The sequence below is a fragment of the Aphis gossypii genome, chromosome 2, assembly GCF_020184175.1.
Source record: "Aphis gossypii isolate Hap1 chromosome 2, ASM2018417v2, whole genome shotgun sequence".
Taxonomy (NCBI): domain Eukaryota; kingdom Metazoa; phylum Arthropoda; class Insecta; order Hemiptera; family Aphididae; genus Aphis; species Aphis gossypii.
Genome location: NC_065531.1, coordinates 62290605 through 62315090, shown reverse-complemented (window position 1 = coordinate 62315090; position 24486 = coordinate 62290605). Strand labels below are relative to the sequence as shown.

The 24486-nt window shown below is 33.3% G+C and overlaps 1 protein-coding gene across 1 annotated transcript; it reads right to left on the bottom strand.

Annotated features, from left to right (window-relative positions):
* On the bottom strand, window positions 1-20859 carry LOC114122972 (uncharacterized). Its single transcript, XM_027985791.2, has 4 exons — window positions 19767-20859; window positions 15251-15585; window positions 3435-3713; window positions 1-941 (listed from the first exon to the last, which is right to left on the bottom strand). Exons 1-4 carry the CDS (start codon window positions 20062-20064, stop codon window positions 744-746), a joined length of 1110 nt encoding a protein of 369 aa, XP_027841592.1. The 5' UTR covers window positions 20065-20859; the 3' UTR covers window positions 1-743.
* Between the last annotated feature and the right edge of the window lie 3627 nt (window positions 20860-24486).

The following is a 24486-nucleotide window of genomic DNA, read 5'->3' as shown; positions in this document are numbered from 1 at the left end:
ATAATAATAACTACAATGAATTTAACAAACTAGACACATGTTTGATACAATTATAGGTCGTCGTAAAAACAATTCGATAAACATTTATACAACGTGTAAATAACAGTCTGGATACGCGGAGGTACCAAATAAATAAATAAATAATTCAGTAAATAAAAAATTGTTAACACTAAAAAAAAATATATCTAACTATAGATAGTATACATAATATAATAATATTGATAAAATATATGTACGCGGTAGGTAATATAATAATACGTTTGTACGCTAGTGCGCGAGTCGTTTGAAAATAAATCGAATAAAATATCAAAATCATTAAACAAATAATGACTTAAAATTATTATACTTATTATAACAACTTGGACGAGGTGATGGCGTGGAGGTGGGACCATTAGCGGTGGATGAGTCGAGGGGTCTGGAGGTAGAGAGAGGGATGAATGATTTTACGTTCGATAGTATTAAACATTTAAGCACAATATAAATATTATAAGTATATACGTAATTAACTAAACGTAAACGCTCGGCGTCCGCATCCATATAATGTCGAATTATAGTAGTAATAATAATAATATCAATAATATTTAATAAATGTTATAATAATAAGTGACGTGTGCGGGAAATAAAACAAGTGGCGACGACGAATATTTATCACAATAATAGTTAATAATAATATGTATCAGCGGTGATGATGATGGAGTATGCGAACAGAGACTGTGGCTGCGGCAGCGATCGGTACGCGTCTATTATCTCTTCGACTTCAGGTATCCGAAAGCCTCGATCACGTACTGAAGGCTAGTCATGTACTCGCGCAGTATCAGCCAGTCCCTCAGCGACTGGTTGTCACGTGAATTCCTCGACTCTATCGGCATGATGTCCCTGGACACGTGCGGTTCCGGCGTTTCGTTGATGTCGTAAATTGCCATCGACACTTCGCACAAGATCTGCAAGAAAAACAATTCCAAACGAAACCGTTTTAGTATAAACAGGTAGATGACGAAGAAAAAAATTATTGTTATACACGTCATTTAGTTAACGCATATACTATATAATATCATTAATAATTATTGTAATTAAGTAATCTTTGTTTTACTTTTTTGTCCGAAACGTGCTTTCCCCCCTCCCTGAATATATATATTTTTTGCATAATACAATTTTAAGTGTATTATAATAATACAACGACGGTCAGTGCACGAAGGTATAATGAAATGATTCTCTACACGTATCGTAATATTATAGGTAAGTATATTATATTTTATATATTTTATGAGCGTACATTATTATTTCGACTATTATTATTTATTATTATTTTTATCATCATCACTGACCATGGAATTTCGTGCTCGTAGTTGTAAGACTATGCCCGTATTGATTATCGGGTGAAGTTACAAATACAATTTTAAATCCAATAATTATATTATTATTATGTTATTTAAACATACGAGTTAAAGATGTAGAACCGGTGTGAAGCATGACGCAATTTAAACAGTAAATACGAAAACAACGGACTGTAATGAGCGCAATCACCGGTGGGTGAACAGAACACATGGTAAGCCAGATACTAGATTATAAACTTAAACTATTGCAATATTTCGGTGCCGGGTTCAACTCTTTTTAGAGAGTTGTGTAAAATTAAACGATGATATAATTTTTTTTGTTTCCCGGCTTGGCCTGGTATATGCGTGAGCATTACCATAATTAATTATAACCTAATCCTGCGCCGAGAACAGCTTACTTAAAACGGCAAAGATATTATGATATTTGGTGAACCTTGGTAATCATTGTGGCCCGGGGCAATATAAATAATATAATAGACGTGTGTTTCAACGGTTCGTAATAGATAGTCCAACATAATATGGATCTAGGTAATATACACGCTGTAAATATTTCGAAATTATATGTTATCAGTAATGCGTGATTCGGTAAAATATTCAATCATAGGTAATTTACGAGGGTGGATAACGGCGTATTCGTCTATCCTCTGCCCGCGCGTCTTACGGTCCACACCCCTCATCCTGTACGATATAATAATATTCTACACGTACACCCACCAATTATACTTAAATCGATTAAAACGTATCTATGTATAGTAGGTAATTACATTTTTTCGCGGATGGCGTTTATAAACCTATGTATGTAAATGTATAGCAAAAACTAAAAACTGACAATAATTCGAAACGATATACAACCTCTAATGGTTTCGAATCTACATTATTATATTATTACGCAAATTAAACGATTTATTTATAATTATAATACGCACACGTGTGTTATTTAAACGGCTAAACGTATTATATTAATATAATAATAATGTAATGTGTTACGTTTATATGTATAGGAATATAGGTAGAATGAAATGTGGAGGACCACTAATATATATTTTTTTTAGTTTCGCGCATCGAATATTAATATTATATCGTCAGTGTAATCATTGAATTTTATTAATAATAGGTATATTATATTATAAATTTATAGCGGTGTTTTTATACGGTGCTTCCAGAAGCGCGATAGGAAAATTCTTATGACTAAAAGGTAATCATTATAAATACTATTTTACTATTTTAGTACTATTTTATGTGTAAATTATTTCCACATAATATCGTATTAATATCGATTGATCATATATAATATTATCATTATGGTCCGTCTTGAAAATCACGTTATTATAATAATATTGTTATAGGAGCACGCATACAAGATCAGATAATGTAATATTATTATATTTTTTTTCGACTTAGCAAAAAAAAAAAATCACGTACTGTATATAGGAAGCGTGTATACGTGCGATCGATCACACGTGTATATCATATTAATATTATTATATTATTTTCATGTATCTATACATCATTGTCAAGAAAAATGTTTTATTTTTTAATGAATCTATTGAATGCGTTTTCTTTGAGGAAACTGTTTCCAACGTTATAGTTATAATATATACTATATACGAGTATTTTAGGGGTAAGCGAGGATTTAAGAAGGATAACGAAGTACAACTAAGTACAGCGTGACTTTCGTAATCCCTAAATAGGATGAAAATATTTCAAGAATTTGAAAATTATAATTGGAAATCCAAAAAATTAGACTTAAAACAATTTCATTATTGAAGAAAAACGGGGTTTTTCATATTTGTTGAATCATTTTTTAAATATTATTTTTTTTCACTACGGTTAAACGCGGCATTGGATGAAAGTAAACGACAAAACGTGCAATGTCTGGAGAATTCGTTGCTCTCTGATATATAGCAATGCGCTCGGCGACATGCTTTCCAAGTCAGTCGTAAAAGAATCAATTTTAGAGTATTCAAACTTAGAATCGTTTACTTTTTAATGAAATGGCATTTAACGATCACGTCGGCTTACTGTTTTGAACATATTTTAGATATAGTGTAGACTCTAAGAATATAACGTAAGTACGATCTTCAGAAAATAAATACTTACAGTTCTCAGTTTCAAAGTGGTCTCGTTGAAGTACTTGGCGTATGGGAGCATCTCCCGATCCTGGTCCAATGCCACTTGTTCCAGGCCCACGGCCAGGTTTTGCATGCCAACGTACACAGCGTGCAGTACGTCTCTGAACGTTAGAGTAGCCAGATAGGACTTGCTGAGCGGCACGTCCAGCGCTTTCGGCATGTATTTAGCCATTTCTAGCCATTCAAGCGTGATGCCTTTCCAGTGGTCATGGTTTTTCTTGACGTCGACGTGAAACGTTTCGACCACCTGCGCGGAACAGAATAAAAAAAAAACACCTCGGTCAGCGTATATAATATATAATAATAACAATATAAATATATTTACTACGTTTTATTACACACGTGATGTATTATGTTATTATATAAGTATAGACGACGATAACGACACACGTAAGAAGAGGAGAGTGTCCAGTACTAAACTTTTTTTTTCTTTCGTAAACGGACGGGTTTATATGACAATATATAAATATATATGTATAAATTATGTACCGGTGTGGCGTGCGCAAAACTCTGTCGAATTGTTTCGCTCTATACGACCGCTGTGCTTATATATACGTATAATATAAATATATATATATTATCGGTCGTTGTAGAGGTACATTTTATTTCATATATTTTTTTTGTTTTACATTTATTTGCGGTTTGTGCGCACATATTATAGCGATTGTGTGTGTGTGTGTAAAGAATATAATTAATAATACAACGACATCGACGACGATGACCGTTGGTCGGCACGGTCGGTCGTCCAAGATTAAAGAACACGAGCGGCGGGCGACGAGACCGCACGACGACCCGGATGACCATATCTCCTGTACCTACGTATAATAACAATACCTATATAATATAATACAAGTAATACAACAATACGACGAGTGGCCAATTGACTTTTTCATGCTCGTATACCGCGATTACCGCGTTGTATGCACATCGTGGTATAGCGTCCGGCCTGCAAAGTGACCGAGGAAAAGTCCCATAAACGTCCACAGCCAATAATAATATATTATTCTTATATTATTATTACCTATTATTATTGTGGGCAACACATACTATACACGTATTTAACACATATTTAAATAAAGGACGTAAGTATTGCCGTTTGTGTATCGTTTTATTTTTTGGTACTTCCTGTGTACCTTAATAGATCAGTAAAAAACACTCAAAATTTCTGAAAGTATAGATATTTTTGTAAAAACTATTTGACATAATCTAAAAAATGTGATATTTTTTCATCGTTGTAATCTTTTTCTTATTTAAATGACAACATACATTTTTAATTCGAAGTATCTCGAGACCTAAAAATCAAAACTTAAAAAGCACCAAAATTCGATTTATGAGTACGTCAGAGTATACCGAAAAATATTTTGATTTAGAATAAGAAATCAAAAAATTATAATGTCATTTAATACGAGTTAAGTAAAAAACTTGAAAAATAGTAAAAATATTTTTAATAAATCTTGTTTTATAACGATTTAAGATTATTGTAAAAACAATATTTTGTTTAACTTATGTACATTATGTTAAACTTCAAATGTGTTTATTTAAATAATGAGTGTCCTTCGCTAAAAGAATCACCCGGTATTGATATAAACTGTAACACAACATAGTATGGTAGTAATATCGTTTATATGTCACTGACGGCAGCGTCGTATATTAGTATAATATCTCGGTCGCACAATACGTGCCAGTTGTAATCGCGTCAGAAAAAATCCAACAACCCGCCCCTTGATCGTGAAGTGTGATGAGTTGACGGTTTGTAACAGTTGTATTGTTGTTGTCGCCGTCGTTGTGTCCGTCGTCAGTTTTGGTTTTTAATAAAAAAAAACCGATTTTTTTTGTTATTATAAATTCATTTTTTAAATACTTAAATTCGTAAACAATAATACTCAGTGGTATACCGTCTCTCCCACCTTTATACCCTGTATAACACTGCGATACCAGTTGGTTATAACTTATATTATACGACTTAATGTATTATATGATTTTTATTTGAATAATAATGGTATATGCATATTTTATGCGTGAATATTTTATTTTGTACGATGTGTACCGTATATAAGGTCCGTTAGAAGTTATATAATGTACTCGTAGACATACCTAATACAAATATTATTTTCCATTTGGCTAAAAGTTTTTTTTGGAACAGGCGCCGGGCAGTGACCATGACGATCGATTGATCAATATCGATATCGATAAATGTTATTGAGCGTTGGCAGGATTTTTATTTATTTTTTTTTTATCACTACATTGTACGCACTGCCTTCTTACGCTACATAAGCTGTATACTACGTGAAATTTATGACATGTCAAATTGTACAATAAATAAATTATATCATGTAAGTTTTTTTTTTTTGACGCGTCCGATAACTTCTTTATAAACGTGACCCGACCCCCAAAACAATAATAACGATAATATTTGGTAGGCCGACAATGTATTAAAATACAATGTTCAGAGCGTTAATTCGAAAATATCGTCTTGTCAACGATTTTTAATATACAGAGTACAAAGTATGCATTGTGACTATTTGTTGCGAGTGAAGGAAATCAATAACATCTACAGACTATAATAGTATAAAATCAAACACTAATCCGAAAAAAAAAATGAGAAAAATAATTATAGGTGCCATATTATAATATAATAATATAATTTATTATGTTATATTATTGAAATTGCGTATTATTTTACGTCGAAAGATTTCTTCAGTGGACTTGAGTTATTTGTTAATAAACAACACCGAAACAAAATCATTAATATAATATGGACAATAAACGGCGGTGTAAAAAAATATACGTGATACGTCTGAATATTGCAGTAATTGTGAGACGAAAAAAACAATAATTATTACACAATTATGCGTATACTATATACCCACCATGAGTCAATGCATATTAATGTTTTAATCGCAACAATTATCATATAAGAATATGCATATACCTAATACATTAAATGTACAAGACGTGCATTTTTTCTTAATCCACCATATAGTATAATTGTGATTTTAGTTTTGAAAACAAACTCGAAACGATAAAAGAAACTTAACCGTCATTCGCTGGGTGTGTAAATAATACTATATAATATACATGACGTATGTATGTGTGTGTGTGTTTAACGTAAGTATATTGAAAAAAAGTAATTTAATAACAAATCGACGAGAACTCGTTATGTCATATTATCGTTTTATAATCGAGTGTAATATAATAACGTCAATATTTATCTTAATATTCACGTACGCATGTGCATAATATCATGTATATAAATATACATGTGTATTTATGTGACTGTGTGTAGCGAATATTGTCGTTTGAGAAAAATTAATCTAAAACATATAATATCGAACAAATTACTTTCGATCTACTTTTGGCGTCCGTCGATGTATTATGATTGTGTATTAGTATAATACTGTGATCCGTCACAGGGGCGTGCTCACGAGATGAGGGACGGATAATATGTCCTCCCTTTGGCTTTTTGCATCTTTTGATTTTTCATAATATTTTATTGTTGAAATGAAAAATACGTATTTTTAATAATTTTTCTGTGCGATAGTTTAATATTTCATTTAGGGAAGTTAATTCGATCAATAACAATAAACCATGTGATAAAGTAATAAATACATATTATTTACCGTCATTAGCACGGAGTCATTTACTAATAATAATTAATTATGTGCATATAAATTTGCCTTAAACGCGATTCGACGCTATATCTCGTTATGATTTACTAGAAACTTCAGGTGAAAGTAAAAGCACGATTATTTTTAAATTCATATCCTCGTTACCATACCGAAAAAAGTTAAGCCGTCGCTGATCCGACACGCAGTTAGGCGTGTACAACAACCGTATAATATTTCGGGTAATAATAAGAATAAAAACAAATAATGTCGCGGACGAATAATATAATACTATAATGTGTTTTATCGGCGAGTCCGTCGCGCTCGGTCTATCTAACATAGAGAAACGAAGAACGAAAAACATTTAAAGCAAAAAAAAAAAAAAAAATCGTCAAACCGAGTCGGCGGCGTCGTTTGAAACATGGTACCTACCAGCCCTAATCATTATCGCACGGTATATATTATTATTGTTATAGTTGTCGCGTCGTAATAATAATAATAGTGTTGTGCGACCACTGCATGTCCGGTCGGTCGTACGAAGAGCTGAGCGCGCGATTACCGACTGCGGCGAGCGATAGCGATACAATACGCAGTGCGGTGCGCGCGACCGACGACGGTTTTCTCGGAAAACTCGTTTGTTTTTCCGCCGACGCCCGTCACCCGACCCGGCGGCGTACGGGTGACACGACAATATTGTAGCAATAGTAATAATAATAATAATAATCCTTACGGGTCGTCCTGACCGTGCACGATGAATGAGAAACGCGGGCCACGAGGATTTCGCTGAAAATGCATCCGACGGCGACGGACGGTCTGCGGCCTGCGACCGCCGACCGGCGCCACTCTGCGCGCAACGATCGCGGGCCGAGGGTGCGACGGTCGACGAAGGGATGATGAATGCGGACAGGAGGGAGATCGCGTGCACGCCTTAACGGTTCCCGCTGGCGGATCATAATTATTTCTATTTTATACCATATTTTGTTATGTTCGTATATATTTTATTTTTATTCTTGTAACAAAACGGATCGTTGTATTATACTGCAGGTACACACATACACACATAAGAATATTATTAAGTATTAACATTATAATATGTATTATATCGAAATTATATATTTTATTATTTTCTCATTTTTATGTTATTTTAATATTATAACTCGACGACCCATATTACCTGTTATCTGTTATCTGTTCTGTCTCATTTATAAATACTAATTATTCGTTATATCTTTATGAGTATATTCCCGTCCGAATATTATGTTATCACTTATACGTAATTATCATATTATAATATTGGGTTTTGAAAATCTACGTAGGTAACGCTAGTATTATAGTTAATAAGCCCAAATATTATATTCCTAAAAACCACTGGTGTGGCCCCTTCCAGTTCTTTAATAATATAGTTATTAATACTTTTACTATTATATCATTGATCAGATACTAACCGATAGATGGTTTTTATATAAGTACACGAGGTTCAGGATTTGATATGAAGAGATTGACCAGCCTTCCCTAAAAAAACGGTAATAATATTTTCGCACACACTCGAATAATTCCATACGGTACATGTACGTCATATGAGTTTACATAAAATAATGTTGCAACAAATTGAAAAATCGTTCACATATTACAAGACCTCGTGTATAAATAATAATATTTTATACTCTAGTGTACGATTTGTATTTAATTTTTTTCTCATACATGTTTAATATTTATATATTATTCAGTACGAGTGTGAAAATTTCAGATAAGATTTGTGGGGTCCGATGTACAATAATAATTGCAAGCGCATAATTAACGATTAAGCACAAATAAATATTATATACCTAGGTATTATTCCTATACACTGTATCGTCCCATGATCGACATTGTGTATTATTTTTACCAACCACCGGCTCAGTCCTAATTAATTACAGATCACAGTACTCTCTTGAAGATATTTTCTCATATTGCTATAGTTAATGTCATTCGAACTCTGCTCTCAGTACTCTCCGTGTAAGGTTGCACTTATGCTTAGAATCACCTCGTAGAATTTATAAAAGCTTTTAAATATAGATAGGTACAATATTGTATTCTATCAATAACCCGTCAATAAGATTATATAGGATATACATTTTTGGTAAGGTTTAATATAGTTATAATATGCTATCACCACACTATTGAGTAATGATTAATTAAAATAAAAAAAAAATCGTATACTGTAAGTGTAATCCGTGCCTTCGGTGTCTGTTATCGGCCCGTGTGTGTGTATTATAATATTAGACTATATTTCACCCCGGTTTTTATTTTTATAATCATTATTATTATTGTTTTTGTCGTTGTCCCTCCGACGACTGCCAGTGTAATGAGAACATGACGCGCAAGGATAAAAATTACGTAAACGGCATTTTTTTTCTTTAAAAATCCAGCGTGTGTCTGTTAACCATTTTTCGTTCTCCCACGCGCGAACACTGAGGCGCATGTGTTCGGAAAAAAAATATTACTATCGAATGCTTTTCGAATATCGTTTATTATACAACACAAACACATGACACATCTAGACGAGATTGACAATTATCGTTTATTTTTTTCTTCCGATCGTGTTGTATTGTTATTGCGCGTTTAATGTTACATTTAGAAAACGAAATGAGTCATCTAGAAAATAAAAGTATTGAGTTTTTGTACGATACGCGCCTACGTATATGAAATATAATAATAATTATGATTATAATAATTACAGATTTAGAATTGCAAAAACATCGTAACGAGATTTTGATTAGGTTAGTCTGATTCAAACGCGTTTTAACAATTAGCTATATAGAAAGTGATGATTTTCTATCTGGGCCACTACTGTGTTCTTTCATAAAAAAAAGGATCACTAAAATAAAAATACGGAGAACTTTAGGGTGAAAAAATATTAGTAGTTTATACACTTGTAAAAAACAAAAAAATTCAACAATGTACAAAATTAATGTACACGGATTATATTCTTTCATTCGAAATTTCATCTTAATAAAAAATGACCACTTTTTTAAGTCGAATCATTTTTAGGACGTAAATAACGTCACGTAATGAATGTTTCAAAATTGTATAAGCATTAAGTGCATCAGAGCTAACGAAATGAAAAATATTATTGTTATTGCTATTTTTATCTGAATAGGACAAATATATAGATATGATAAAGATAGTTTACCGTTCAATTTCAATCGGAGTCTACATTATGTAATTATTGTGGAGTAGGTGTTATAACTTTAGTTTATCATTTGGGCAGTTGAGAATCATATTAATGTACTATTTATTATTTGTTATTGTTGACGGGTTCGTATTTATGTAGGTTAACCGAACGTATTATAATATAATTTTATCGTAAACACAGTTATTGTTTACACGTTTTGTACACGCGCGTGCGTTTGAGATTTTTGTCACTCTCCGTCTTTGCGTGTAATAATAATAATAATAATAATAAATAAAATCAAACGCGAAAGGGTTGTAATTATATTGTTATTATGATATTGTTTTGTTAGATCGCTTCTCCAGTTGTATAATACGCACACTCAGCAGCAGCGGTCGCGTAGGCGGCATAAGAACCACGCACGTTCCGGCAGCGGTGATGTCGTAATTTCACGTCCTACTTCGAGGAAAAATAACGACAAACGCTTTATACTACGATTGACGGAATAAATAAATCGTTTTGTATGGGTATGATGTAGAGGTACATCATCATAATATTATAACACGTATGACGACGATTAATTTATTTTTTTTTTATATATAAATTACTTGTGTTATAAACTCGGTAATCGGTAGTTTTTGAAACGGAAAACCGATACGTTTCCGCAACCGCCGCCGTATACGTACGTCAATAATATTCTGCTGCCGCACAGCTGTGCCGCCGACGCTTATTTTGTTTCGCTCGCGTTTTCCCGATATTTTCTCGTACGATATAATATAATAATATATAATATGGTACATACAAAATACTATTTACAATGTATATACCGCGGCTCATAGACATATACACACACAAACGTGCACGACGGAAACAATAATTTAGGTGCGAACTAATGTATTTTTCGAAGCCGCCGACGACTCGTGTTTACACACATTGTCGTATATACGGCGGCGCATATTACAGCGTGCAGACCGTGGGAACTTGACGTCGTAGTACAGCTCTACGTGTCGTTCGAAAGTTTGAAATAACAAAATAGCATTTAAAATAATAAACTACAATTTAAGTGTTTTAAATATCTTTTTATCTAAGTGAAACTGTAACTTTTATCGTATAGATCATCAGCGTGTTGGGTGAAATTCATTTCCGGCTATCTAACAGTAAATAGTAGAATCTCATAATCGAATTCGGATAGTAGAATATTTTCGAGATTATAGTTTACCATCTTAAACGCATAATAAAAAAGTAACAAGGTTTACTTTTTTGGGGGCTATTTTAAATACAATGACTTACTATACGACTGTACATTATTTATTATATTCTTTGTTAGATGATATATATTTTTATATATAGTAAAGCGGTAGGTACTATCCGTTTGCATATTATAATGCTATAATGTTGTACACTTTATTGCATATCACGGAAAAGTTCATTTTAAAGAAGCATTATTTTATAGGAAAATCCGATACAACGAAAGTTTTCTTTGCAGGTTTTACCGATGACACATGACTCACTGCATCACGATCCTATACTTATGATACATAGGTATGTTATTAAAATCACGTGACGGTACCGCTCGTAGTTATGAGCAGAGAAGGTTAACCGCGCGCAGTGTTTGCGGTGACTTAAACGTACCACCACAAAAATATCGTCGGCAACTCGCGGCACGCACACACACACACACCATCCCATTATATTAACTGTATATGTTAGCGGTAATGTATGTAATACGTTATTTTATTAAATAACTAGTTATTCTATAAAATTCCTAAATATGCTCGTTAATATATAAATAACACAGTTTCACTAGTTAATATATAAAATACCGATTGAGTTTTCGTTAATATATGAAATTTATATCATTAAGTAGATGACCGGGACTGGATTAGATAACATACAAGATTTATTACCGTTGTCGTTTTATTAATAAAAATAATAAGATAAGATAATATTGAACCACACCATTCGGCATAGACTAGACTTATTCGTGACAGTGTACCGTGAGTTTACCTACTAGTTAGTTTGATCATTTTTAGTCTTGTATAGTGTAATAACTAATAAGTGTGCTTTAAAATGAAAACCAAATTTGATACAATTATAAAAAATACAACAACAGAACGTAATAACAGCACGTTTTTGCTGAAAGAAAAATATAATTTCTTAATAAGTGAAGTGAAACGTATTAAAACAGGAAAAAAAGAATCGCCACGTGATTATTGGTTAATACAACGGTATGATATAATAGAAGTGCAAGGTAACGAAAAACTTATACGTCCAATGAAAGAAAATTCTGATATTATATTTTACGTCCACGACGAAGAATTATATGATATTTTACTTAACATTCACCTATCTATTGGACATGGTGGTAGAGACAGAATGATGTATGAATTGAAAAAAAAATATAAAAATATTACTCAATCAAACGTCAAAATTTTTTTAAACTTATGTGAATCATGTGTAAAAAAACAAAAAAGTGAAAAAAAAGGTATCGTGACAAATCCTATGATTTTTTCTGAGTTAAATAGTAGATGTCAATTAGATCTTATTGATTATCAAAGTCAAGCTGATGGTGAATATAAATTTGTGTTGGTGTATCAAGATCATTTGACTAAATTTTGTATTTTAAAACCATTAAAATCGAAAAGAGCTGAAGAAGTAGCGTATTGCCTCATAGATATTTTTACGGTGTTCGGTGCTCCAAGTGTACTACAAAGTGACAACGGTCGTGAATTCAGAAACCAAACAATAGATTCATTAAAAGAAATGTGGCCTGAATTATCTATTATTCATGGCAAACCTCGCCACAGTCAATCCCAAGGATCAGTGGAGAGGGCAAATCAAGATATAGAGAATATGATAATTACCTGGATGAAAGACAATAACACAACAAAATGGAGTGAAGGGCTAAGGTTTATTCAATTTATGAAAAATAAAGCTTTTCATAGGGGGATAGGACGAAGTCCTTATGAAGCTATGTTCGGATGTTCCCCAAAAGTAGGTATTTCTTCAAATACTCCAGACAATATTTTGAAAGTTTTGAATACAGATAAAAGTGTAAATAATAAAATTAACAAAGATTTAGAGAAAAATAACTGTAAAATATGCAATCATATATTTATGGAAAATGAAGGGAATACCGAGGAAGAATTGTGTCAACTTTGCATAAATAAAGAAAATATTTCCAATAAAAGAGAAGAAGCAAAAGAATGCTTAGAACGTCAGGCTAAAAGAATGAAACTACAATCAGATATGTCTCATCCACCTGCTCTTCAAGGATGTAATGTACGAGTCAAAATTCCAGATGTTGACAGGTCAAAATGTGATCCACAATCTATAATTGCAATTGTATTAGAAAAAACAACCGACGGATTTTATCGCTTAGGTAATTTTTTTTTATTAATAATTTTTTTTTATTTATTTACTAATAATCCAAATAATTTTGTTTTAGGAACTAAATATGGTATACTTAAACAACTTTACGCGAGGTCACAATTTAATTTATGCACGGAAAAGTTTATTACGCTTAGTGACGTTCCAGCTGTAGATATTTGTCTTCGAAAAGCATCCGAATCCCAATCAATTGGTAATGGACAAGGGTTTTTTAAATGTACATGCCAACAAAAGTGCACCACAAAACGGTGCATATGTTTAAAAAATAATTTACTTTGTAATTCTAAATGCCACCCAAAAAGTTCCTGTACTAATAAATAAATTGTAAATTGTAAAAAAAAAACAATTTAATAATTATAACTATAATAATAGATTTTTTGTTTTAATTTGTAAAAAAAAATTAATATTAATATTTTATATAATAATGTAAGGCGTTTGACTTAATACTACAACATTTGATTTTTTTTTTGTAATTTGTAATTTGTTTAAGATTTGATTAAATTTGATTAAAACTTTTATTCAATAATAGTTTTAAATACATTAACTAAACCCTTATTGTTAGTTTATAAAATATCTGGTTAGTATGTAGAATAACTAGTTGAAGTATGTATTTATGGATTCATTCAATACATTAACTGAAATTACTCGTAATTCTATTGAATAACTAGTTATTTTATAGAATTACGGAATTTCATACATTAACGCTAACATATACACTTGTACAGGTCATCGAATTCGTAATACACATTACGCTCGTGTACCTACACATTTATGTGTATTATAATATTTAATATTTTATGTTTTTATTCCGTCCGGTCGGCATTTCCGTCTGCGTGCGGTTTGTTCGCACATGCGACAACAATGTAACTAGTTTTTAACGGACGTATTTTACGGTACCGCCCCTGAAAATATACGACCTCCCAAACACCCGAGTGGCGGCGGCGTTGACGACCGTTTCTAATCGGCCGCCGATGATTCTCTCTCGTTGCCGCCGCCGCCGCCGCCGCGCGTATTTCATTCATCTCAACCGTCGCCGACGCGCGACCCCCTCTGCAGCGGCGCGGTCGGACACACGCGCGCGCGCGCACAAAACGCACGTGCGGCGGCGCCACACGAGCACGTTGTCATCGCCGCCGCGTGCCGCCGGTGAATTACATTAATATGTTATTATTATAATGTATTAGCGTACATATTATACTGTGTACAATAACATCGTAATACTATCATTATTATAATTTATAGTGATGCCACGTGTTAATAATACATCTATTTAGTAGCTACCAGCCCGATCCTTCGGCGTTGCTCTCAACAAATTTAATAATGCCAGTACAGTAATTTATCCTGCAGGTTAAAGCTCCGCGGTTAAACGTCAACTAAACTTTACGTGGTATTACGTAGATACGATTATAGGACGTATTACGAGGTGACTCCCATCGTGGACACAAATTAATGGAATTCAGTCGTAGGTATAAATATATTATAATTTCAGACTGGAATTAAACCGTACATAACTCTCGCAGTTATAATTGCTGTTGTTTCGGAGACTTTGTTTTTTCCTACCGACCGTCAACGTTATCGTTTTGACATAACAATATAATAGTATTGTTTAATAGTGTCATAATATTATGGAGTACTTACGAAAGCGCCGGTGAACTGTTCGGCGTGCGTCAGGGCCTGACCGGCAGCTACGACGATGCCGTGGATGATGTCCTCTTCGCGCCGCATCGCCGAATCCGATTCCGATTCCGATTCCATCATCATAATGTCGTGACCAACGGCGCTGCTTATCATGGCGCCGGTGGCGCCGCCACCGCTACCGTCGTACGTCAAAAGCGTGCCGCACGGGTTGTGCCAAAACGGCGTGCCGGTCGCGACGTTCGGGCGTGGAGGCGTCGGCGATGGAGACTTTGACGATTTGGTTGGTGCGGACATGGCGCAAGGTACTAATATCAGTCCGATGACAAACGAACCAGCTGTGAAAAAAAAATAACGAATTACATTTTAATCAAACGTGAATTTATATACTGTGGATGTATAAAATAATATATCCGCATCAATTATATAATTATATTATACACTGCAGTTAATTACTGGTTTGTGATGTAGGTACAAAAGAAAGAATTTTTAAAGACAAAAACTGTGGCTTGAAAAAAATCAATCGAAATAACAGCAGTCATCCCATATTAAATGTATTTATTGATATATAACTCAATATTATACATTTACCCTATATGATAATACCTATATCCATTTTTTTTAAAATTTATTCAAATTACACAATGATTTAATTGTTTGTTTTTCAAATGTGCACCTTCCTCTTTTCAAGTGTAAATCCTAACGAATATAGTTTTTCAGTTATTAAAATATTTATATACTGAGGATATTAGTCCTTAAAAATAGTATTACAAAAATATAAAATAAAATAAATATCGGATTTAGTATGTATTATACATTTTTACTTAGATATTAATTGTAATAATTATAAATGTCCATGTTACGAGTTTATACATGATATACAGAGATGTATTGTTATTTACGGAGTTAAGTAGTAGAAAAAAAAAAGCCCGAGACTTTGAAAACGTGGGGTTTTTAAGTGGGTATATTATATATGTATTTAAATATTCTAAAAATCAGATTCTCATAGTAACCGAAACGTTATATTGAAGAAGAAAAAAAAAGGGTGATCAAAATTGGCGAATAAATCTATATGTACCGATATGTTGTACATATTAGTCTCATATATGCGTGCACACAAATACGCGTACATTAATTATTGTATCTACCTATTGTTCTGGCACCCCCAATTAATCATGTACGGGTATATTCTGCGCACGCCGATTATTATACTACGGACCAGGGTGGTGGCGGCGGGAAAGAAACCACCGTCGCGTCTGCACCGTGCCCGCCGGGCTGTCTCCGATCCGACCGTCGTCCTGGTCCATACGTGATCGTCGCAGCATCCGAGCAGCGGCAACAGATCTCTCACACACGCAGTGCACATTACTGGCTAATTATTATCGTCCAGCCGGTCGGTCGTTTGCGTGTGGTATTGTTGTCGCGCGGGGACCACACACGCGCGATGGTTTGAGAGCGCGAGCGGCGCGCGCGAGCTCGCGACGACTACGACGTCTTTGGCCGCGACGGTCCGGTATAGTACAAGAGGGACGACGGAGACGAAGACGAGTAGAGGACTACGTGAGAAGGACAAGGAAGAGGAACGAGGAAGACGAGGACGAGGTGGAGGAGTAGTAGTAGTGATATAGGTATATTATAGTTGCAGGTAGGTTTTTTTTTCGCATCGATTATTTATTATTATTATTTTTTTTTTCATTTCGTTTAGTATAACATAGACGCGACGGCGGTTTTTTTTCGAAAAGCTCGCCGAGCAATTAGCGAAAAATTCACGGCAAACCGGCGATTTTACAACGTTTTTTTTTTTTTTTATCTTAAACCCCGTGCGATTTTGCTAACCCGTTTGCCCGATCACTGCCACTGCAGGTGATGCGATGGGAATTATTATAGGTCTTCGATAAGTATACATATTATATAGGTATATAAACGTGCTATACGTACATACGTATGTACCTATTTGTCGAAGCCGCGTTCATCTCATCTCGTACATTATTACGACGACATCAGTCGTACTTATTATATATATATATAATATGTATTTTAATTGTATGTGTGCTTGTACGCGAATCAGAGGAAAAAAAAATTATATAATTATTATCCTCTTAGAGAAACACCGTTTTAAAGTAAGTAGATATATTATCGCGTTGTATAGAAAATAGTGCTCGCCGTAAATATTTTTCCGATATAATATATATATACCTACTCCGTCATCGTTTATTGTATTATCGAGTATTTACAACTAATATATACAACGTATATTATACATACTACATTCTTATTTTAAACACAAGCACACGGCAACTGTTTTGTTATTGTTGTCGAAAATGACAAACCTTATTAGATGACATTTGATTAACCGATCGTATTACACCACCGATGGTGTCTATAAAACATAAATTTATTGACCACCATGAAAGTCCAAGGCAAAAAAAACCTACATAGTTTAGAATTTTGTTTTAAGTGGCCAAGATTATTTTTTTATTATCTTGCGTTATATAATGTTATTGTGTTTGAATTGAAAGTGCGAATTCTGCTTATTTTATATGAATGTATGGCAATATCGTAGTGAGTAATTTTTCTAATATTATTATAAATTATAAATATAAATATACTCATAGGTTTTCAAAAAAAAACATTGTACGTTATCTATTGAAATTGAATTGAGATAAAAATGTATTAGATAGTAACCTACCTATTTCAAATAATAATTATTCCTATAATATTAAAACATGTTCTCATACATGATTGTATTAATTAATAATAAAATAGTTGTTTTATTTACTCCATAATTTTAACTTACTTTCAGTATAAACAAAAAAAAAACATTTTTTATGTACCTACATATTATATAGATGGAATAGTTTTTTATTTTTATCTTCGGTAATGGACGTGTAAGTAATATAATGGAAACAAACAAAAAATCATACTTAAAAAAAATTAATTTATCTTTTAAATACAAAACAAATTTTGTTTTCGTTATTATAATATAAAAATAATTTTTTTTTTTTTTTATGTATATTATGAGTTAAAATTTTAAAATATCGTTTTCAAATAATAACATTTTAGTCGTACCTATAAATGAATTCTGTCGGATTCGTTGGGCCATTAGCAATTCGAACGATCATATTTCTTGAATAATTTGTCAAATCTTTAATCCAGTTACGGTATAAATACTAGTAACCATGGCATGTCATAGTCACAGAAGACAGCACTACACAATATACCGCTATCACGAAAGACACAACGACGTCGACGCGCCGTCGAGCGACGACTAAAATGTACTGTGAGGTACACATAGCGTACCTACGATATATTATTTTTCGTACATAATTATTAATAGTTAATTATGGAAACATTCACGATAAATCAACGACTATACATGTTATCGGCCGGCCGTGATTTGTTTTATTTTCATTTGTTTTCCATTAAGATAATTAGTACGCACACGTCATTTTATTTCTATGTAATATATTTGAACACCTATTCATGTAATAACCGAAACGCGAATGAAAATCACTCGGCATGGTACTCAAAGCTTATCGAGTTGTAAAAGTATGTCAGCTGAGTATATATATATATATATATGTGTGTGTATGTGTAATATAAATGCATATGGATCGATTACGATCGCGCAATAACTTGTGACAAATAATCGAAAACCGTAACAAGTGTCGAGCGTTGCGCGCGTGGTATAGCTATCGATGATTAATACTATGTCGCATACGTGTACTTTAAGTGGTTTATAATGATAATACAGATTAATATACCACACGTGTTAATAGGATCATAATTTGGAGATCGATGAAAGTCCGCGGTTATTTATTGTTTTTTTGAGACGAATCGGACTTATTATTATCAGCGTTATTAGTTCAATAGGTTTCAAATAATAACGAAGAAAAGTAGAAGGAAAGCAAGTAGTAAAACACATACGCTACAGTGAAGATCGGAGAGGCAATAATGGAATCGAGAGATTAATGAAAAAAAAAAACTTTATGTAAAGAGCGTGCAGTTAAAATACGATTGTGGTCGCCGTCATCGTCATCAATATGCGGTGTGAGGTAAATTTTCGATCGGCTCCGGACGAAATGCAACCGGTGTCGTTTGCCGATCGCACGGCTGTTGCAGACAAAACAACACTGCACGCGAAAGAAATGATAACAAAAAACGCTAACGTGGTTCGAGCGATCAGTCGGATTTTTTTCATTATTATTACTGTTAGGTGTGATAAATTATTATATTATGTGTATATAACAATATTACATTTTTATTATTCGTCATGATATAATATTATCGTATTATTAATTCACTAAACTATTGTTCTCTTATGTTGAGGAAAAGCGTGTAGCAGTCACACAGCAAGGTGCTGTTACGACTTTTACGCAAAAAATACTCGTACTGCCTATACTCATTGAAAATCGTATTCGAGACGTATTCGATGGAGTGTTCGGGACATACGTTTAAAATAATATTGTACATAGGCGCATAATAATATCAAAGTGACAACTCGTTGTCGGGGACTCACCGATAAAAAGCCGACAAGAACGGCGGGCGAAATCGAATCTCCTAGGGGCGGTTTGTCCGCGGTTCGTCTGCAGCAGTGGCGGCGTCCGACGGTCTGGCGCGGTCGCCGAGACCGGCACCGAAGGCGTTCGCTGCCTGCAGTGTTCTCGACAACAGTCGACGCATCCGGCACCTCCGTAAGACTCCATAAGGTCGTCGGAGGGCGAGTTGAAGCGGAAAACGAAAATGAAAAACGGTCGAAAAACGTATTCCGTCGAGAATATCGAGCAGTCCGCCAAATCGAACTGATCGCGGTTCATATAATAACGATATACGAATATATTATAAATCACACGCGTACCGAGAGAGACGTCGTTATTATCGTGCCGGCGTGTAAGCAATGTCGATTTACGAACGAACAAAAATATCGAAAAAAAAAAAATAACGATCGGAAAGCAATAATAATATAAGTTAACGTGTGCGTGAGTTATATATCGGACACGAACTGAAAAGTCTGTTGTCGATACGACCGATTCGAATTAAAAAAAAAAAAAAAAAACAAAATAATAATAATATTAAATAAATAGTGTGAAAACTCGCGTGCAGCGGCGTTGAACGGGATAACGACGACGACGATAATATATAATATTATATATATTATATCATTTGTACGCGGATGACCACCGTCGACCGAAAACGATCAACTGAGATAGCCACCTGACTCCGGTGGACATTTAAGTCTCGATGGTGGACCGAGCGGCGGCAACGGCAGCAGAAGCGGCGGCGGCGAACGTAAGGGCGGCCCGCCGGTCCCCCCACCCGCGCGACCGTGGGTTTTCCACCCGGCCACCGGTTGACCAATGGTGACCTGTTGAACGGACCGGAGGACCGGCCCAAGGCGACCGGGGGTTCATTCATTCAGGACGCGCGCACGCACACACACGCCAACGTCGTACGCACACAGACTCGCGCGCGGCGCGTTTTGCGCGCTCCCCTCCGCCCGCGGACGACGCCGCCGCCGCCGCCGCGGAGAGCGCGGACGGACACGCGGTGACGTCAACGAACGATGACATACTGCTCTCTGTCGCTGCCCGGCGCCCGCGTTCGCTTTAGTTGTCCTGTCACCACCGCCGCCGTACGGTAACTCAACACACCGTGGGGGTATTTCCCGTCGCCACTACAACAACAACAGCCGCCGCCGCCACTACCACTACTACCGTCGTCCCGCGATCGGGTGGAGGCAGCAGTGGTGGTCACGTTTTCGTACGACCGCCACCGCCGCCGCCGTCGGGGATGATAGCCACGCAAATATTTTTATCACTATTATATTATGTGATATCGCGATACGTTGCACTGTGCAACGCGTGTAGGTGTATATACCCTTGCACAATATTACTCGGCGGATAACGTCATATTTTGTGTGGGCTGTGTGAGGTCTTAGTGGTCGCTTACATACCTATACTATGTGCGTACATCATAGGTTTTATAAATAAAGTATAGGAATATAACGATTTTCGAGGGAAAACCGGCCTAACCTACCTGTACATTTATATACCTAGCAGGGTCACTACGCACGATGTGTCAAATAGGGTAGTTCGCGAGAAGTGCTAAGTTTGAGATTCTAATAAAATGAAAAATTGATCGTAAACTTCAACCATCGCTATCATTTATGGCCCATATAAAATACGTCAGTTAGTATTCCGGAGTATTGGTGGCTTCTACCTGCACACACGATGTAACTACCCTAATTAAAAAATGACACTATTATACCACACAAATATAGTAGGCATCTATTTCATAATATATATAATATAATATACGCATCAAAAAAAAAAAAAAAATTGTATATCTATAAAGTGTATGGATTAAAATTTATGCACTACTTATAACTGTAACACTCTGGACCACGAATATCAAAAAACTTAGTAATAACCATGAAAAGTTTCCAATACTAAATAAGTAATACGGGTGTTTAATAGTTATTATTTTTTGAGAACTAAAAATTATTCAATAAATAACAGTATTTGAATCTTAAATTAAAGGAATACATTTTTCTGTAATTTAAAAATTAATTTTTCAATCTATCATGAAATGCTCTCTACCGAAATCAGCCATTACATATTATTTGCCAATTAATAATTATTAAAACCTTTTTTTTTTTTATTACTAATAATACCTATATTTTTTATCTTTTTCAAATTTTATTATTATTTTAATCTTTTTATACTAAAATTTATATTAAGTAGTAAATAAATAAGAGAACATAATATACAAAAGATGTTATAATACTTGTTTGAAAAAAAATAATGTCATGATTATCCTGTAATCATAATTATTCATCAAACATTATTATTTTTGTAACCCAGATAATGCAGTAACGTTGATAATAAGTCAACATATTATTATACCAAAAATGTAAAATAAATGTATTTATATGCAATAATTTGAGGAAAATAAATATTTTTATCTTATAAATGCATATTAAATAAATTATTCTTACTTTATTTTAGAAAATTTTGGAATTTTTACAATTATGAAAGAGGGGGGGGGTAATACCTTTGTAAAATGTTAGGGGGAGGGCTTCTTCTTGCCATATACAAGTATTATGACACTGCAATACAGAATAAAAGTAAATTTAAGATTCACATTCATCTGGTCAATATTCCAGGTTTATTGATTAATATTTCATTTTTATTAGGGCTGTCGACATGACTTAATTTGTCAATAAAGTGAAACTATACTGGTGGAACTAACTGGAACTACTTGTGATTTTAATGGCAAAAATGTATAATATTGACTATAAGTAATGAATTATTATGTAGAAAAAACAATAGGATATATTATGTAAGATGGTAAACATAAGAGTATGTTTAAACGAAAAATTGTGTGCAGGTTATTTTCAAGAATCTATGCTTTTGCATAGAATATGAGTAAGTATATATAAAAATATATTTAAATGTTTCATAATAAACAATATAATAATAGATGTGAAAGGTATATACTATTTAACAATTATTCGAAAAGCATAAAAAAAATTAGAGAACTTGCTTCTATTTAATATTTTGTTTCGAGTGTACTTCATCGTTGAGTAGGTCACTATATTAGATTTGCTAAATTTGAATTTAACGATATACTATTATAAATCATTATATTATTTAGAAATAAATGTATCTGAAGTAATGATACAACAAGACGGATATATCTTCATCAATTTCTATGAATAGCTTATATTTTTATTATTATATTATCACTATTTTATTTTCTTAATTTGGTAGGTCGAACAATTATTGTATAAGTTTATTAGTTAATACAGAAAAATAGAATACTCTAAACATTTTAAAAATTCTATTGTGTACTAAAATTAAAAACACACTGTCGATGTGATCCATTGAAAAGTTTTATATCTCTATTGAAGATTTGAACAATTAATATTTTGTTCCTAAACATGATGACGATATATAAAAAAACAAACCAATAACAATTTAATAATTAATTTAATTTAAATAATTTAATAATTATTTTAAAACTAATACATTCTTGTTACGTTTCTTAAAATCTAAAATAAAAATAATTGGCTTCCGCTATTCCATATTATGACGTTCGTATTGATTATTGACACAAATATTTTCACGATAAGCACGGTAAACCGGAAGGATTTATGGGTTCTCATATTAAATAGTTTATTTTCGAGTAGAAAAAAATGTAATGAGTGTTCTAAAAGTTGTTTGATACATTTATTATTACTTACATACCTAATGTCTTAGTTCATCGATTAAAAATAAATATTAAGGAATCAATGTATCACACTCCCGTATTGTTCATTATAATATACTGAATAGCTTGTTAAATAATAAAAAAATGCATGCTAAAAAAAATGATAACTTTTAAATTCACGATTTGTTACAGTTACTTAAAAGTTTAAACTAAAGGCAAGTGTTTGGTTACCAAGTTCGAATTGATTATATAATGAATACAAATTTAACTATTTATGAAAGTAATTACAGAAATAAAATTATTGTTTTCAATTATCTGTTCTATTATTTATTTGATATTATTAAATAATTAAATTAAATACGTATTACGTTTATGCCGTGTCACAAGATTTACTAATAACAAGAAAAACATTCTCAATACGTATTAACGCAAGGATGGGTATGATAACAATAATATCTATCCTTCATGACTGGTCATCGGCAGAACACCCTCGCGAAAAACTATAATATGCTCTACACCTATATGCTGCCGGTTAGACATTTCCGGTTAGTTAGTGTAAAAATAGAAAATAGACGACGATTGACGTCATAATGGTGTGCTCATTTCTTCTTTAGATTGTCTCACATTAATATACCGATGTCATTTTTATAAAAAAAAGTATTTGTGTGAGTGTGTTAGCGAATAATAATAATAATTAAATAATAATAATAATAATAATATCCATTCAAAGATTTACTAACGATTTTTATATATTTACTTACTTTTTTTTGAGCTCTTCGATACTTGATTTTTGAATTTACTTTCACAGTTATGTTTCCAATTGTGTGTAGTAGTGTGAATGCAGACACCACAATAATTTCCAAACACTCGGAGAATGCAACGTTAGTCTTAATTGGCAAACTAAAAATAAATATGTAATGTCATTATCAGATTATTATTATTTTAAAATATTGTATTTTTTTGTAATTGTAAGATTTATAATAAGACGTATCATCTATAAAATCAATATAATATTACTGTATTATGCT